The sequence below is a fragment of the Hyaloscypha bicolor genome (assembly GCF_002865645.1).
Source record: "Hyaloscypha bicolor E unplaced genomic scaffold K444scaffold_191, whole genome shotgun sequence".
Classification (NCBI taxonomy): domain Eukaryota; kingdom Fungi; phylum Ascomycota; class Leotiomycetes; order Helotiales; family Hyaloscyphaceae; genus Hyaloscypha; species Hyaloscypha bicolor.
The window spans coordinates 901,289-918,042 of NW_020194693.1; the positions used below are offsets into that span (position 1 = coordinate 901,289).

The window sequence follows — 16,754 nt, forward strand, 5'->3', positions numbered from 1 at the left end:
GAAATAGGAAAAGTTTATAAAAATATTAATTTATTTATTTTAATTAAAACTATTAAATATAAAACCTAGTAAAAGAAGAATTTCTTATATTCTAAAGCTCTAATACTAATAATAGTAAAAATACTATTAGAATATCTAAACTATAAAATCCTTAAAAAATATAATAGACCTTACTAGAATTTATAATTCTTAGTTACTAAAAAGATTACTAGAACTTATAGACTAATTAATACTATTATAAAAATGAATTTAGTAACTTTATAAAATACTAATCTATTTCTATTTACTAATAAGATCTCGAAGGAATTTATTAGATATATTTATATTTTTTTAATTAATTTCTTTTCCGGATATAATTAATTTATATTAGATACTTATAATAGAAATTTGACTATATTTATAATACTTCTAAAGCTACTAATTCTATTATATAATTTACCGTTATTATTAATATAGAGGATTAATGGATTCGTGGCAGCTTCAATGTCTGTATACCTATCGAGGTACGATTAACCCGCTACTACAGGAAGCTCATCTTTCGTTGTCCTATACCACACAAGCTTGCTGAAGCCAAGTACCCTGGCACAGTATATGAAAAGTGGAGCTCTGAGGTGGGAACGTATGCGTGGATACAATATTAATATCCCAACATTCGCATTCCACACTTATACGGCTTCGGCTTCTCTGACCGCCGCCATGTAAGCTACTACACATACCGCTTGATAGCTTCCGTACTAACCGTGTTACTGGTGTATAGTTTGTCCATGAGCAATAAAAACCTTTCTACATCCGCCTTTGGCGCATGTTCCAACGCCGTCTCCGCACTCTTCTTCGATGCCATACTCTCTCGCCCTATACCGCCCACCCAACGAGCTAACGACTTTCTACTACATATATGATACTTGAGTATATCGGTCCTAATACGGGCCAGATGCTCTCCAGCACGTGGGAGAAGCACCGGCATGACCCATTCCACAGGCAGAAGCTCTTCCGAGGCATGGCTCGCTTGACGCTTTCCTTGGCCAATATCCCTCAGCCTCGAATCGGCTCATTCCAGTTCCATACTGACGGAACGATAACGTTGACAAACCGACCGCTGCTTTGCTCTCTCATCATCTTAGAAAATGACGGTGCGCTGAGAACGATACAGAGGAACGAAACGTATACCTGTTTCTCATGGTTGGGGTTGGTAGAGTTACTGGAGTATCAGCGGGCGCTGTCTCCAGAGTTCTTTCCCCCTGAAGTGAAGAATTGGGAAGGGGTTTATAGTCCCTGCAGGCCTCGCCCACAGCAGCTATTTTTTCGCACCGTTTTGAAGTGGCTAGTGCAGGAACAGGAGGAGTCGAAAATGACTGCCGGACGTCGCACGGAATCGAGTTTGTTGGCTCTTGACCGCATCTAATCGTTCTCCAAAGGTCTCGAGCTGGTGGTCAACATCTGCAGAGAAGGATTGGCAGTAGCCGAAAAGGCCGTCCCAAGATTCCAGTGCAGAGTCATCTTCGCCTATCACTTCCAAAGCCTGTGTATTCCACTAGCAGGGACGAACTGTGCAGTTTTCCTGGGACGGACGATATAAATCCGGGGCTTGTCGGAGCTCGCGAATCTCGACTTGGTGAGACGATTGCCTCTGCCCCCGGGCACCGCGGTCGATTGTAAACGCTCTACAAATCCGTTATTCATATCGCCGGCCGCCTGTTTGGCCTTATCTAATCGTCTCTGTAGCTTTTGTCTAGCGGCTTTGGCTTTGTCCAGTCGACGCCACAGTGCGTCTTCCTCCTTCTCAGCCGTACGAAGCTCTCTCTTCAGCCGGCTATACCTTTCATTCCATTTTTTTGCCTTTTTATAGCCGCGAGCCTGAATTCTCCCTTTATAAGTCTTTTTAAGCTCGAGTTTCAACTTGATAATCAGTTCTCTCTTATTTGAGAGTCGGTCGTTAAGTCGAGCACAGAGTATTTTTATCTCAATCAGGGCATGTTGTAGCGCCTGAAGATTAGGGTTTAAACGGTCTAGATTGTTGTTATTCTCAAGTCTTGTAATTAGGAATCGACTTGACATTGGAATTTAAGAATAACTTACCTCGGTGGAGTATCTCCGTCGCTGTAGGTTCTTCGTCAACCTCACTAGCCGCTACATACTCCAGAAGTTCCTTCGCAACGGCAGCCGCTACGGCGGAAGCATATTCCTGACAATCCTTATTCTTATGAGAATCAGCATAGTCGCAAATTCCCCGGATGACCATGCAGGGGAAACTTGTTAGTACTCCGGCCGCTTCCATCTCGAAGCAAAGGACTTTGTAGTCGAGTCTTTTATTGATCTCGTCGCGGGAATCTGCTTCCCTAATAACTTGGTTTCCCGACGCGATTAGACCTTGGTGTATGAGCATCTCTCCTGGCGTCCTATCTTCTCTCTCTTCCCCTCCGTCATGAGTATCCCATACCCGGACCCGGATAGGAGCATGACCTGGATAAACTGTAGACTTCGCAGTCTGAAGCGAGTAATCTGCCCGGTATAAGATATTCTTGAGCGAATCGAAGTTGTTCCACTGCTTAGCTTCTTTCTTTACCGACTCCTTTAGCTTGTCTAGATGGTTGCGTATCTTGGAGCCATTTATCGGAATTTTACTTTCCATATTGGCGAAAGCGGTTCTTAGCAAGTTTGGAGGAGAGTCTAGGTGCCCAGTCGGTTTGAAAACTTTGTCTTGCATTGCCTTGCCGAAGTCCCATTGAACCACGCCGGAATACTCCCCCACGGGTACGCTGACGACAACATCGCCGAGACAAACGTGTGGTGGAACGCCGGCGCCGATGCCGACCATTAGAGCAAATTTTACGGACGGGAAGCTGGAGATCAGCCAGGTCGCAGTGGTCGCCGAGGCGTTATTACCTACAGTGCCCTTGGGCAGGCAAGCTATGACTACGTTGTGCTGGCCAACGGATCCGAGATTGTACATGTTGGGATCATTCTCCCGCTTTGGAAGATCGGCATGTTTCTCATCCAGCATGAGCAGAGCGGCGGTCTGCTCCTTTGGCAAGGCGCACACCCAGCCCACGGTATAGCTGCCCTTGGGATGGCGACGCGGGGGAGTCATCGGCGAAAAGATACTATGGCTGGCTTCTGGCGTGCGGTGCTCGGGAGGGAGACGGACCGTACTAGGAGTCAAGCGGCAAACGGATTCGCAGCGGGAGTTCCTTTTGGTGTGTCGCCGAGGCGGAAAAATGCGCAAAGACAGGATCTCTGAAAAGACTAGGAGAGTCGAATTCGACTAGGACGGACTGGCTGAAGCTCGACCGGTAAAGGAAGGCGGAGAAGGGAAAGAGTCGGGCAGAAGGTGTGGCAGACAAAGCAGCTGTCTGTACTCGGTATGCTGCAGCCAGTGCAGCCAGTGCAGCCGCAGCTCATGTTCGTAGATTCCCAACTTGAAAGAGCCAATAGTGGCTGCAGAGTTAGAGGCAAATAGTCTATCTTCGGCAAGAGGACCTGTCAGTTTGACGTGCACCACTTTCGCCTCTTCCAGCTTCCCACTTGCGGGAGTGGGTGTGGGTGGGTGTGAAAGACAGCGGCACGGGACGCCGCTTTGACGGTGCGAATGGTGTATCGAGGCAACGATTTCAACTGGCTCGGTCCGACCGGGCAGAGATATTTGATCAGTACGCCTACGCCCCAGAATCGTGGAGCGTGGAGAATGGCGTGTCTTGTGTTGCCGCATCTCCCGCATCTCCCGACATTCATAGCGTGGCGTGGCGTGGCTGGTGGGTTTCTCTCTTGAGTCGAGTCACGACCTGAATGCAGCGCACGTATCGTGTACGGGTACCGTATAAATTGGTGAGAGTGGGTTTGAATCTAACCGAAAACAGCTGGCGGTGTAAAGCCTAAAGTGCACTGAAGTTATATTTTGCTTGGCAGAAACAACGTTTCCGCTCGCTTGATTAAGTTAGATCCAAACCCACTCTCCCCAATTTATACGGTAATCTCACCCGCGCCGACAGCTAGCCTATGGTGCCCATCATGTCGCCGCATCAAAAGCGACTTTTCCCGTTACTCTGTGTGCACAAGTCTTGTCCTTTAACCTGTGCGCATTCCAAGGCCTAATCATTCAGACGCCATCCACACCTGCGGTGAGAGTGAAGTGGCGCGATATCCCATTCGCCATCCCGAATTGGAGGGCCATGACGAACTCCACGCCCACAATTGCCTGGATCTGTCTCGCTGCAATCCAGGTAGAGGCAGCAGCGGCCCTATTGGAAGATGCCCGTCAAGATACCTCGCCGCCGCAGCCTGATAACCTCAAAGTTTATGTCGGCACGATTGGGCTTGCCCATGTCGTCGTCTTTCATACTCTGACTTCGCTTTCGATAGCAGATGTCGAGACCCGAGTAGAGACCATAACGCCGCACCTCCAGACACTTCAGGCTGTCGTCATCACTGGTCGTATAGCTCAGCAGTCGCCGGATGCCTGTCCCGGGGACTTATTTATCAGTCCATCCTCACAAGTCGCCAACGGTCCTGATGCCTCGGCCAGAAAAGACTTGGTGCAGTGCGCTCTCCGTGTGCTCCATGGAGAGACTGGAGATGATGGATCTTGGCTCTCAACGAACCATCCACAAAGCGAGTCTCCTGCCTCCGTCATCGGCGAACGAGACACTGCGAACTCTCCGCGTCTTCATTACCTTCAAGATTTCGACCAGGTGAAGAGATTTAGGGTGTTGGATGAAGCAGGCCTGAGTGAGTGAACATTCCATAGGTATCACCTTCGTTCTGAAGTCACCTAATATAGACTGGACAATAGGGTTCTGGGACAACAAATCCCCCACGGTTGTTGTACTCGGGATTGATGATGTGGAGTCGTCAGGGCGTGACCTCCTGGTGCCGAACGCTGCCTTGAATACGGCGTCATATGCGAAAGAACTTATCCAGCTCATGGCTGATCCATCAGTCAGGGAGATTCCGACTCTGGAAGGGACAGAGAAAGTCGTCCCCGCTCCGCCAGCTCCACAGCTACCTCCATTTCCCCTACACCAGTATCCCACACATGGCAACGAAGTTCTGCTGGTAATCCCAACCGAAAACGACAGCAAGAAAGCGATCATCCGGGAATGTATAGGAGAGCGAAACCCTACCGGTCTGAAAGTTCACACCATCACCGTGCCTGTGGAATCGAACGCAGGCGAGCAGCCCTATAACAAGGCCGGCGCCCTAGGGGCGTATCACCGCGTCAGTAACGCCCTTGCTAGACTGCACGGCGCAGAGTTCGCAGCCGTTTTTGCACAGAACAGAATAGGAACCGTCATGGCCGTGTCCATCGAGAACTACATCCAGACGCAGGACGTTGACCGCCCGGCCGACTTCGCCATCGGGGTTGTTCATAACGCCACGACCAACAGGACCGGCGCGTGCGCGTCCAGGGGCGTGACGCTTCCGCCCGAGTACGTCCGCCGGGCTCGACGGTTCGGCAATGATGGAGATGAAGACCACGGCAAGATCACCGTCGGCCAGGTCCTGGCGGCGCGTGTGCCGGGACTGGATAAAGCTAACTGGCACGCGGTGCTCGCTGGATGCTCAAGGTATGATCTCTTGAAGGAGGCTCTTAGGGGGATGCCTATCCCGTGGTAGATCCACGGTTCTATCTGGTGTAGAATATTATTTACTCTCGCAAATACGCATGTAGAGATAAAACCGGGTGGGTGAGAAATGAGAATTTCAAATTATAGGACCTTTTCCTCCTATGAAAAGAACTCGAAGAAGGAAAGGGTTTTTAGACTAGCATCATCAATATGACTCTCGACCTGTCGGTGTATACCCCCTAGACCATTGAGTTATTGTGTAGAATACGACTTCGGATTTTCCTGTACGATCCTCCCCAATACCACCAAACTGCGAGCACCACCACCGTCACAGGAACCACAACGGCCCAATATAACCAGAACTTACTTGAAATGGTCCACCCGTCCTTGTCGAAGCTAAAGAAGGCAGTGTTGAACAATACCTAAAAAGTGGTTAGCGATGCAAATCCCGAGTCGTAGTTGCCAGCCAGAGCGCGCCAACCGATATGAAAGTAGCTGGCAGGAAGATCATTGTCAGGAGGGTGATCGATTTCATGATTGAATTATCCGAGCTGGCCAGCATGTTGTGTGCCTTCATGGGCTCGTTAGCAATCTTGAACGCGCGTTTGATTCGGCATTGGGAACGTAAATACCAGAGTGATTTCTGATTCAAGTCGACGCTCAGCGGCCACTGCTCGCGCCTTCATGCTACTCATCAGCTGGATCTGAAACGACAAATACTCCTGCGCCTGGATCTGATATTTCTGGCTGAGTTCCGTGGACAGTCTGAAATTCGTTTCCTGCCTCCTGGCCAAGCTTGCTAGTGTGTCGATGGCGACTTCCTCAACTTCCACAAGGTGAACAACGTGCCTGTATAACTCCTGCAGGTCTCCAAACCCCGGCTTCTTGTTGTACCTTTCCTATGAAGAGTCAGCTTGCACTTACTAGGAGCCATGATGAGTGTCAACATGGCGGCACATTGCGAATCCTCTTACCTTCTCTATGTCGCGCACAGCGTTTGTCGCTCGCCAGGTATACAGGTCACAGGCCTTTATCACCTCATCAAATAGGGGGCGAAGCAAGGCAAAAGGGTCTCGGAGCTGAAGCTCGGGCGATGCTTCGAGAACTTCTGTGAGCTGTTCACGAACCTCTTTCGGGGTGCCGATGCACAGCACCTTGGACTCCGGATAACTCCAGCTCGTAAAGAAACCCATCTCATACCACTCATAACCCTTTACGTCGTTCTCCTTAGGCGCCGAGTCTTTCTTTTTGTGCCATGGAAAGTATGTGCCTGTGGGTACTTGCGTGTTTGCCTTTATCTTGTCAGACTTTTCCTTTATCTCCTTATCCGTCAAGACTTTCTTGGTGAGCCATCGAAACCAGGTACCTGTGGATGCGTGTGAAGCGTCAATATGCTATCTAAGTTCTACTTGGCTGACTGATGGGGTGGGTGAGGTCTTACTGAGATGTTCAAGCTTTCCGTCGGAGCTTAGCGAGCTGTTGCTGCCGAAATAGCCGTTCAGCAGGACACACAGGTTGTCACTGAGCAAGTCTGGGGAGCCAAATGGCTTCAGAATCTTGAGGCGATCTTCTTTTAAGCACTTTTTGCTGCCGAACCAATCCGCATCTTCCAGAAAACTAAAGAAAAACAGTTTAGTTACATGACCGGGAAAGCTCATTGTTTATTCTTACATATAGCACCACACTTCCGGAGGGGTTCCCTCGAGAAGATCACGTTCGCTGGACTTCCAGGTCTTTGTGGCCGCTGGAAGAACGTCAATATTTGATGTTCGAGTTTTACGATTCTCAATGCCTACCGTCATAGGCCAGTACTTTTGCAGGAGCTTTTGTTGCAGTAGCCGGTCTAACGGCCATGGCGAGCTTCTGGGGCAAGGACTTTCTGAGATTAATTTCGTTGCTGAAATGGCCTCAACGGTGTCGGATGTATCAAATCAACGAGGAGCCAAGAATAGTTTCACGTCATTCCTCTGCCTAACGGACACTAAGAAAGTAGGAATTGTTGCTAACACTCGGGGTCGGAAGCTGGCATTTATGTGTGACGCAGCGATCATTTGTGAAGTGAGGCTTGCTCAGTAGGAGAGACAAACCTTCTGCGCAACAATCAGTCACGCGTGCTATCGGCCATCCCTTGTGCGGGGGATATATTAGCTTCTTGCTGCATAAGCTCAGTAGTGCAACTTATTTGTCCAGGGATGACGCTGTATTGCAGATAGCGACTTGCAGGAGGCTTGCGCAGTGCAACGTGGTGCGGTATTTTTCGACTCGTTCAACGCGCTGTTACCTTCGACGTTCTACCTCCGTACGGTGCTCCATTCAATTTCTCGGACCAAAGTTGGCCCGATCGCTTTTCCCCACACTCAACACAACACCCCAATTACAGTATTACTCCAGCATGAGAAGTAAGGCTGGTGGGGCCATACAGGGCTCGTGCGAGATTTTGAGCTTCTCTATTTTTTGGAACTTGGCACGACGGGAGTGGCAACTCGGTACAGGATTGGACGCGTGGGCTTGTAGAACCTTCTAGAAGAACGCCATATCACGCCACGCTTTACATGACATATAAAAAGATTTAGGATAAAATACGACTCACGTGGCTGTAAATATAATATTAGGTAAGGGCGATAAATCCTTCCTCGCTTATTAAGATGCGGTATTTTGTGTACCTCTTACCTTTATCCGGATAAACCCGGTAAGCAGGTTTCCTTATACTCTATGTCTTCAAACTTTGAAGCTGTATTTAATCATAATAGAAGCTCTATACTACGGCCCCGAATTCCGAGGACAAGTTAATCGTTATAATAGAATAGGGGGTAATAGCTATAGTAGCTTTTAACGCTCTTAATAGGACTATAGCGGGTTGAGACCCGATTCTATACTTGGCCTAAGGCCTTCGCCCCCTCCAGTTGCCAGGGCAATAACACGTGAGAGAGGGAGCTTAGACAGCTCTTAGGAATACGTTTTCTTTTCTTTTCTTTTCTTTTCTCTTTAGAGAATTCTTACCTAGTCAAATACGCACTATAGTTCCTTTATATAAAGACTTGGCCCGTAATACTTACGCTTAGTTTATAGAATATCTCTCTTAATAGCAAAAGAGAGTTCTATCTATATACTTCTACTATTAAGCTCTTATTACCCTTAATACTTATAAAAAGTTCATATCTAAGCTTTAGGACGTTTCTACTAGCCCAGTAACTGTTATAAGCCTTGTGGCTGTTGTAGTATCGAGATCTTTACAAAATCGCTACGCAGATCGGTACCTCGGATCAAAGCGAGTAACGATTTTGGTTAACTTAGGGCCTGTTTCGCAACCCTTGAATATTCGGATACTGCCGATATCGTAATGCTAGTATTCAGATATTACAAAAATAAGTATTTCGCATTTTTTTGGATACTAGAGTTGAACGCTGGTATTTAAATACCAGTATCTGCCCCCATACTAATCCCAGTATTTTCAGAACGACCTCTAGTAGGTCAATCTGAAAATACTGGGAGTTGAACGCACGGCCTTAGGCCACCATATGCACTCCAAATGCCCTAATTTACAGTACACCCGCATTTAATAATTATCAATTCCTTCCTTTACTGCAACTATATTATTCTGGGACCAGTTTGATAATGACTCCAGGGCATAAATTCTCTCTAAAGCTTTATATTTTGCGATTCTCGTAGAATAAATCTCGGATTAATTTATTTAGTAGTAAGTAATATAAGATGTAATTATTTTATTAATTACTTTTCCATTTAATAATAAAATAAATCCAGGCTTCAAGACGCTATAATTATAGGGAGTAATCGCTAATTATTAGGGAAGGAGAAGTGGGAGATTAGTGAGGCTGAAAATAGAGGCTGAAAACGCTAGCGGAGATGAAGCTGAAACCTCTGTAATTACAATAGATACTGAGTATCTACGGTTTGAGAAACGGGTCTAAATTGTACCGATACCAGCGTTCAATATCGAGCGTTGAACGCTAGAGTTCGATGTTACTAATATCCGGTATCCAACTTACGTGAGTCCGTTCGAAACAGGCCCTTAGTACGAAACGACTCCCACACAGGCCTCTTTGTATGGCTGATTTGGGATATGGCTGGTACAAGGTCTGCGATCACGTGAATCCTAGCCGCTGGCTCATATAACAAACCGTGTTGATTTTTTGGTTGGACCCGAGGTTCAACCGAGTAGGCCCTGCCTTGGGGCAAGTCGTCACGTTCATCAGTCGGTCAAGCTGCGCAGTTGAAGCAGGGCGGCTGAGGTGTTAGGCATGACAAATCGCGCGGAGTAATCGTACATAGAAGGAATCACATACGTACCAGCATCCCCTCTAATCAGCTCCATAGCAACTGTCCCCAGAAAGTCAAGGATGGAGATTAGAGGGAAGAATGGTGGTTCTATTCAGTAAGGCGAAGCCCGGCTATATATACCCAGCTTAGTAATCCATATTGAGGACTCCCTCTCTGAAAACCGGATACCCCGTCCGTCCTTCTATATCCTATTTTCTAATACTATCGACTCCCGATTCCCGTATCCCAGATAGTAGGCCCTGGCCCTTATACAAGGCTCTTCCAAGATCTGTCCGGAGAATATATAGAAATAAAGAAACTACTATAAATAGTATATAAATAATTAATAGCTAACCTCCAGCTATAATACCTCCCTAATCTGTAATATACAAAATATAATTATCTTTCTATAATACCTGTTCCGTATTAAAAAAGAATATAAATCTTTATAAGAGAATAATAACTATTCCAGGTATATATTTAAATATTCTCGGTAATATTATAGTACTTATCCTCCTGTTCTTTATTAGCTATCTTTTCCTCTAATTAACTAGGCAAGTTCTTCTAATTATATTATTAACCCGGGTTCTTTTCTTTCTTATATTCTCTTTTTAGAGGTTCTTTTTTTAATTTTTAATTTTAATTTTAATTTTATCTTTATTTTTATTAGTATCTTTCTTCTTAGTATTATTTTTAATACTATATATATCTATATTATTAATATTCTTAAGGTTCTTTAAATTCTCTTTAATTATAATAATACTAGCTATTTCTTAAAAAAATAAACCGAATTCGTTTAGGGGCTACTTTAATTAATTACTTATAACTAGCTAATTATTACTTATAATAGTATTATATATTAAGCTATTAGTTAATAATTTTATCCTACTACTCCCGTTTATTTATATTCCTAAGTAAGGCTTCTATTTTCTAGTAAAACTTAAAGTTCTTCTTATTAATCTTTCTATTTTTAATAAGTATTAAGACTAAGGAAATTCTAGTTATATAAACTAAATATAATTAGTTTAAATACTTACTAAATATGGATCCTATATTCTTAAAGGCTATAACTTCTTATTAGTAGTTATTTGCGAATTACTAGAATATATAAAGAAACTTACTTTATTATTTATAAATAGTTTCTAATATATTTTGAATTCTTTAGTCTTTCTATTATAATTTCTTGATTTTAGTCTAAAGTTTCTTGATTTCCTTATTCTTTATCTTTTCTCTCTAATATATTATAGCAAGCGGTAGGTTTTTAGAAAAAAGTCTAGATATATACTTAAATACTAGTATTATTCCTATTTAGGTATTCTTTATTTTTACTTTCTATTTCTTGCTTTTCTATTCTTTCCCAAGCTAGGAATTAGAAGCAAGAGACAGGGTTACGGCTCTAGTCTTACAAATAAATAATATTAATTTAATTATCTGAGAATAGCTTCTTTTATTAGAAAAGGCTAAGTTTAAGCTATTTATAAAAGAGGCTAATAAAAGAAGCCGAGATTAGAATAAGGAATTCTTATTAGAAAACTTAATCTTTTTTAGAGCAGATATAGAATACAGAAAAGTAAAGTATTAACTAAGAACTAAAGTATTTATTAAGGGAATAGTTCTAAAAAAGGCTTATTATTAGCCTTATTAGAAAAAGGGAATTATTCCTAAAAAAGGCTAAAGAATCTAAGATTATAAATATATTATACTAAGTTAATTTACTAGCTAGATTTATTTATTCTATAAACGGATTTTTAATAGTATTCTTTAATTTCCGGAATCTTTTTTTTTCTAAATATATAGCTATTCCGGGATAAATAAGGCTAGAACTGAAATAGTATAGGAATACTAGTATAAGGCATTCGAGAATACTATTTCATTTCTTCTAAAACCCTCTTTTATTATAAATAAATAAGTATTATTACTAATATTTATTATTAGATCTAGTTATATAAAATAACTTGAAATATTTTCCGAATTTATAAAAATATATAAATTAAGTAAAGAATTAAAAATATAGCTACTAAAAACATATTTTTAATATTAAATAATATTATTATTTAAATTAAGAACTAGTAATTTATAGATTAATTATTTTTAGAAAATATAGCCGGATATATAATAATCTGTATTTATTATTAGAATATATTTTATTTAACTTATTTTAAGATATAGCTAGGCTTATATATCCTAATATAAGTAGTATATTATATATAATAGTTTATTCTTATTAGTAAGAAAACTAATTAAATTATATATAAGCCTCTTTTCTATCCGGGTTACCGGATTACTATTTCTATTTACTAGAAACTAATAAATTATCTAGATATAGATATTTTATTAGATAATTCTAGCTTTATTATTAATAGCCTTTATAGCCTTTCTTTAATTCTTAATTAGAATAACTAAATAAGGTATTTTGAATTATTTTATTTTTAGAAATAAAGTATTATATTATTATATTATAAATTAAATACTAGTATTTATTATTAAATTAAAGTAATTCTAAGAAATTAAAGATATAATAAAATAATAAATACGAATAATAATATAATAATTATATTTTCTAAATATAATTTATAAATAGCTATCTAGTTATAAATAGACTATTATATAAAAATAATATAATTAGTATAAATAAAAGAAAAGATAAGTTCTAAGAAAATAAAAAGTTAAGGAAATATAATTAAAATAATCTTAATATAAATAGGTATCTTGAAACTAAAATACTTCTAATAATTTCCTAACTTTCTAAATATATAAGTATTTAACTCTAGATAATAAATAGATCTAGAAGGCTATTTTTATTATTAGAACTTATAATTATATCTAGTATAAAATTATTAAGAAATTAATAAGTTAGTATAATTAAGAAATAAGATATTATTTTTGGAAGGTTATATTTGAAAATAAGAAGTTAGAAAAATAAATAAATTAATATTAAGTATATAAAATAGAGCCGGAATTAAAAAGTAAATATAAAACTTAAATAACTTTTAAAAATTAAAGTATTTCTAGGAATATTATTAATAGTAAGCTTTAGAGATTATATAAAGACTCCTAGATAATTAATATATATCTATTCTATATTAAATATTTTAATAGACTAGTAAGTCTTTTTCTTTACTACTAATAAGGTATTTTTTCCTAAAATAAAAATACTTTAAATAATCTTTATAAAAAGTTCTATAAATAAGTATTCTATAGATTTATCTAATAATATAAGATTTCTAATATTTTTCTCTATAGCCTATAATTATAAAAAATTCTTTCTATAAAGATTATAGCTTTTTTCTAGTAAATCTAGAATTATATAATATAATTAATTATTTAAAAATAAAGTATTTTTTTTATATATAATTATAATACTATTTCTATAAGTTCTTAGTTTTACTTAAGAACTTACTAGGTTTTTTTCGGATTTTAAAAAAATAAATAATATATTATAAAACTAAGTCTTTCTATTTATTTCCGGCTTTAATATAGTCTTAGTAATTTAATATAATAATAATTAATACGAATTAATAATAGTTAGAATAAGCTTTTTCTAATAATTTAAAAGGCTAATATTCTTAATAAATTTTATATAAAGAAAAGCCGAGATATATAATTCTATAATAATTTAATTTAAAGAAAAACTTAATAAATTTTAGATAAAAGAAATAGAATTTCTCGGATTTATTAAAGATTTTTTAAAAAATATTATTAATTTTTTTAATTATCTTAATTAATTTTTTAGAAATAAAAGAAAAAGAGATCTATAAGGCTTCTCTTTTCTTTATAAAAGCTTATATCCTGGATTTAAAATAAGAACCTAAATCTATATAAAACTTTATAAATACTTCTTTCTTCTTAAATAGGTTCTTAAGTATATTAATAATTTCTTTCTAGATATTTATAATATAGAAATAGGCCTAGTAAAACCTTAAAAAATAATTTATAATTACTAGAATATAATATTAGATAATTCCTAGAAAAACAAGAAATAAACTAATAAAATTAAGTTCAAATAACTATATAGGGGAATTTATATTACCGGATTCAAGATCTATAAGTACTAAATAGTTTTATACTTTAAATATAATAAGTATCTTTTAATATAATCTATAATATTAATTACTAATTGGGACTAATAATATTCTTTGAGTTTCTAAATAGTAATAGCTCTCGTAAAATAACCGGACTTATTATAAGTATAATAGAGAATATCTATAACTTCTTTTTTTATAATATAAAAGTACTAATTCTTTTTCTAAAGTTTATATTATAATTTCCCATTTTCCTATTTATAGTAAATATAAATATAAAAGAAAATAGCCTTTTATACTAATTCCTGATTTCTGGAAATAATACTTTTAATAAAGTAAATAATAATATATTAGTATTAAAAGAACTTCTTATATTTAGAAACTTAGAAACGAATTTCTAATAAATATATAATAATTTTTAAAAAGTCAAATATATATTTAGCTTTTAATATTTCCATATATAAGGCTATAAAAAAGACTCTATTTATTTATTTGTCTCTAATAAGTTTCTTTATTTATATTCTTATAAGTTCTATAAATTCTTAATTATTAAAGAGTTCTTTTTAGTCTTAGAAAAAAATCTTGTAATTTCTCTTTTTGTTTTTTTATATTTACCGGAATTTATTTTATTTAAATAAGATATATTTATATAAAAAAAGATTATTATTATACTCTTTATTTCGGAAAATAGTTCGGGAAAAGATATTTATAATCTTATTCTTTTTTTCTAAAATATAGAAAACTTAGATATTTAGCTCTTTAAGCTTATAGGTCTATTATATATAGATTTCTTCTAAGTATAAATACTAAAGAAAGAAAGTAATAAGCTTATAATTTATATAAATAATACTAATCTCGATTTCTTATAATATATTTTTATATTTTTATAAGAATTTAATAATATCTTATAATTTCTTTATAGGTTACTAAAGGTAAAGAAATTAAAAGAAATAGAAAGTTTTATTTCTTATTATTTTTATATAATTATATATTTTACTATAAAGAAACTAGTATCTAAATAAAGAATTATTTTATAAAGAAAGTTTTAATTATATGTTTTTACTATTATTATAGCTTTATTTCTAATTATTTAGAAAAATAGTATTTCTATATCTTTTTATTTTTATTTTATATTTCTAGTAAAATAATTAAATAAATAATATAGCTTTATATAATTTTTAATCTAATACTATATAATACTAATTAATCTAATAAATTATTATATATTTATTATATTTCGAAATACTAGAAATTTGTAAATCTTTTTTATATAATTAGATTTAACTTATATAAGATTTCTAGCTTTATAAATAATACCTAAAATAATAATTTAGTCTATAAAAAGCTTTAATTTTTTTTAAAAAAAGCTTTAGTTAAAACTATAATAATTATAAAAGAAGATATTTTAAAAGAAATTTATATCTTTTCTTAAAAGTTTTTAGATTAAAGAAAATATTATTTATATAGAACTTAGTTAGTAGAAAACTTTTAGGTAATTTTATAAATAAATAAAAAGATTCCGAATTATTATATCTTTTCTAAATAGCCTTTTATAATTTCGGAATTAGTTCAAGTACTATATATATAAGCTCTATTATAAAGAAAGCTATAGTTACTAATTCTTATAATACCCTAAAAAGCTAGAGCTATTTATAATCTAATATAAATAATATAAAGTATTATTAGTATAAAGAAAAGATTTTAATAAACTAATAAATATATTTAATATTATACTAAAAAAAAATACTAGTAATTTAAGTATAAAAAAGAATTATATATTTCTAAAAAAATAATTATATAATACTCTAGAAAGTCTTTTATATATTTTAATAATTAATAATAATTTAATACTTTTTAGTAATTTTAGTATTTTCCTTTTTTATAAAAATAGCTTAGATATTCTAGTCTAAAAGCTTTTAGTTTATAATAATAGTTTATTTAAAGAAATTATAATTTATATTTTTTTTAGATAGTTTTATTTAGCTAGAACTTTTACTAAAAGAGCTATTTTCTCTATTATTCTATATTTTAGGATTTTATTTCTAGAATGAGACGAATTTTATATTTATAAAAATTAGTAAAGAAAATATTTATTAGATTTATAGTATTAAGTTCTCGGTATATATATAAGAAATATTTAATTTTATTTCTAGAAACTTTATTAGAGATTACTAGTTTAAAAGTAATCTGGAAACTTTAGAACTAGTTTTTAATAAGCTTTCTCGGATTTATAAATAAGGAAAGCCAAATAACTTTTCTTTTTATAAAAAAGATATATTATTAGATAAATAAAAGAATTTTAAGCTAATTTCCTTTCTAATAGTTTTCTTTTATATTTCCTTAAATAATTATATTTAAGTAACTTTTTTCCTAAAAGTTATTCTTAAATACTAAAATTATAATTCCTATAGTACTTAGTTAATATATAATTCTAGTATTTAGATATCTTTAGATTTAAAATATATATAATATAGGGTTTTATACTAGAGAGAAATCTTATAAATCTAATTTGTATTTTACTAGTTATATAATTACTAGATTCTCAGAAATCAGAGAATCTATTTATTAAATAAAGTCTATTAATTTCTTTAGATTAATAATAGTAGTTTTTAGGATAAATAAACTAACTTTTATTAATTCTTAAGAAAGTATTATAAGTAATAATAATTATTATACTTTTTTCTAGAAAGCAAAATCTCTTAAGAATAAAGAATATATATAAGAATAAAGTAAGAATTCGAAATAAGTAATCTTATACTTTTTTAGTTCTAATATAATAGACTTATTATATAAGTCTATAATACTAAAATTTATAATATTATATATTTCTTAATAATTAGAAACTATAAAGATATAATAATTACTTTATTTTTTTATAATAATATTCTCTAAT

General features: G+C 35.6%; 3 protein-coding genes across 3 annotated transcripts; 1 reads left to right on the forward strand and 2 right to left on the reverse strand.

Moving 5' to 3' along the window:
- Window positions 1–1,454: 1,454 nt before the first annotated feature.
- Window positions 1,455–3,175, reverse strand: K444DRAFT_298993 (purine and uridine phosphorylase). Its single transcript, XM_024871702.1, has 2 exons — window positions 2,077–3,175; window positions 1,455–2,006 (listed from the first exon to the last, which is right to left on the reverse strand). Exons 1-2 carry the CDS (start codon window positions 3,086–3,088, stop codon window positions 1,507–1,509), a joined length of 1,512 nt encoding a protein of 503 aa, XP_024726287.1. The 5' UTR covers window positions 3,089–3,175; the 3' UTR covers window positions 1,455–1,506.
- Window positions 3,176–3,879: 704 nt separating this feature from the next.
- Window positions 3,880–5,878, forward strand: K444DRAFT_299006 (uncharacterized protein). Its single transcript, XM_024871703.1, has 2 exons — window positions 3,880–4,722; window positions 4,787–5,878. The coding sequence occupies exons 1-2, from the start codon at window positions 4,167–4,169 to the stop codon at window positions 5,608–5,610; spliced, it is 1,380 nt and encodes a 459-aa protein (XP_024726288.1). The 5' UTR covers window positions 3,880–4,166; the 3' UTR covers window positions 5,611–5,878.
- Window positions 5,735–7,787, reverse strand: K444DRAFT_622946 (uncharacterized protein). Its single transcript, XM_024882202.1, has 7 exons — window positions 7,358–7,787; window positions 7,233–7,305; window positions 7,003–7,178; window positions 6,536–6,927; window positions 6,194–6,460; window positions 6,043–6,132; window positions 5,735–5,983 (listed from the first exon to the last, which is right to left on the reverse strand). The coding sequence occupies exons 1-7, from the start codon at window positions 7,413–7,415 to the stop codon at window positions 5,801–5,803; spliced, it is 1,239 nt and encodes a 412-aa protein (XP_024726289.1). The 5' UTR covers window positions 7,416–7,787; the 3' UTR covers window positions 5,735–5,800.
- Between the last annotated feature and the right edge of the window lie 8,967 nt (window positions 7,788–16,754).

What these genes read in the sequence shown, in the direction of transcription:
- K444DRAFT_298993 (XM_024871702.1), bottom strand. Translation starts at nt 3,088, where the DNA reads ATGACTCCCCCGCGTCGCCATCCCAAGGGCAGCTATACCGTGGGCTGG. An exon ending in GACGGAGATACTCCACCGAG is followed by an intron (nt 2,007 to 2,076) that starts GTAAGTTATTCT and finishes ACAACAATCTAG; the next exon opens with ACCGTTTAAACCCTAATCTT.
- K444DRAFT_299006 (XM_024871703.1), top strand. Translation starts at nt 4,167, where the DNA reads ATGACGAACTCCACGCCCACAATTGCCTGGATCTGTCTCGCTGCAATC. An exon ending in GTTGGATGAAGCAGGCCTGA is followed by an intron (nt 4,723 to 4,786) that starts GTGAGTGAACAT and finishes ACTGGACAATAG; the next exon opens with GGTTCTGGGACAACAAATCC.
- K444DRAFT_622946 (XM_024882202.1), bottom strand. Translation starts at nt 7,415, where the DNA reads ATGGCCGTTAGACCGGCTACTGCAACAAAAGCTCCTGCAAAAGTACTG. An exon ending in CCGGAAGTGTGGTGCTATAT is followed by an intron (nt 7,179 to 7,232) that starts GTAAGAATAAAC and finishes GTTTTTCTTTAG; the next exon opens with TTTTCTGGAAGATGCGGATT. An exon ending in TTGAATCAGAAATCACTCTG is followed by an intron (nt 6,133 to 6,193) that starts GTATTTACGTTC and finishes GAGCCCATGAAG; the next exon opens with GCACACAACATGCTGGCCAG.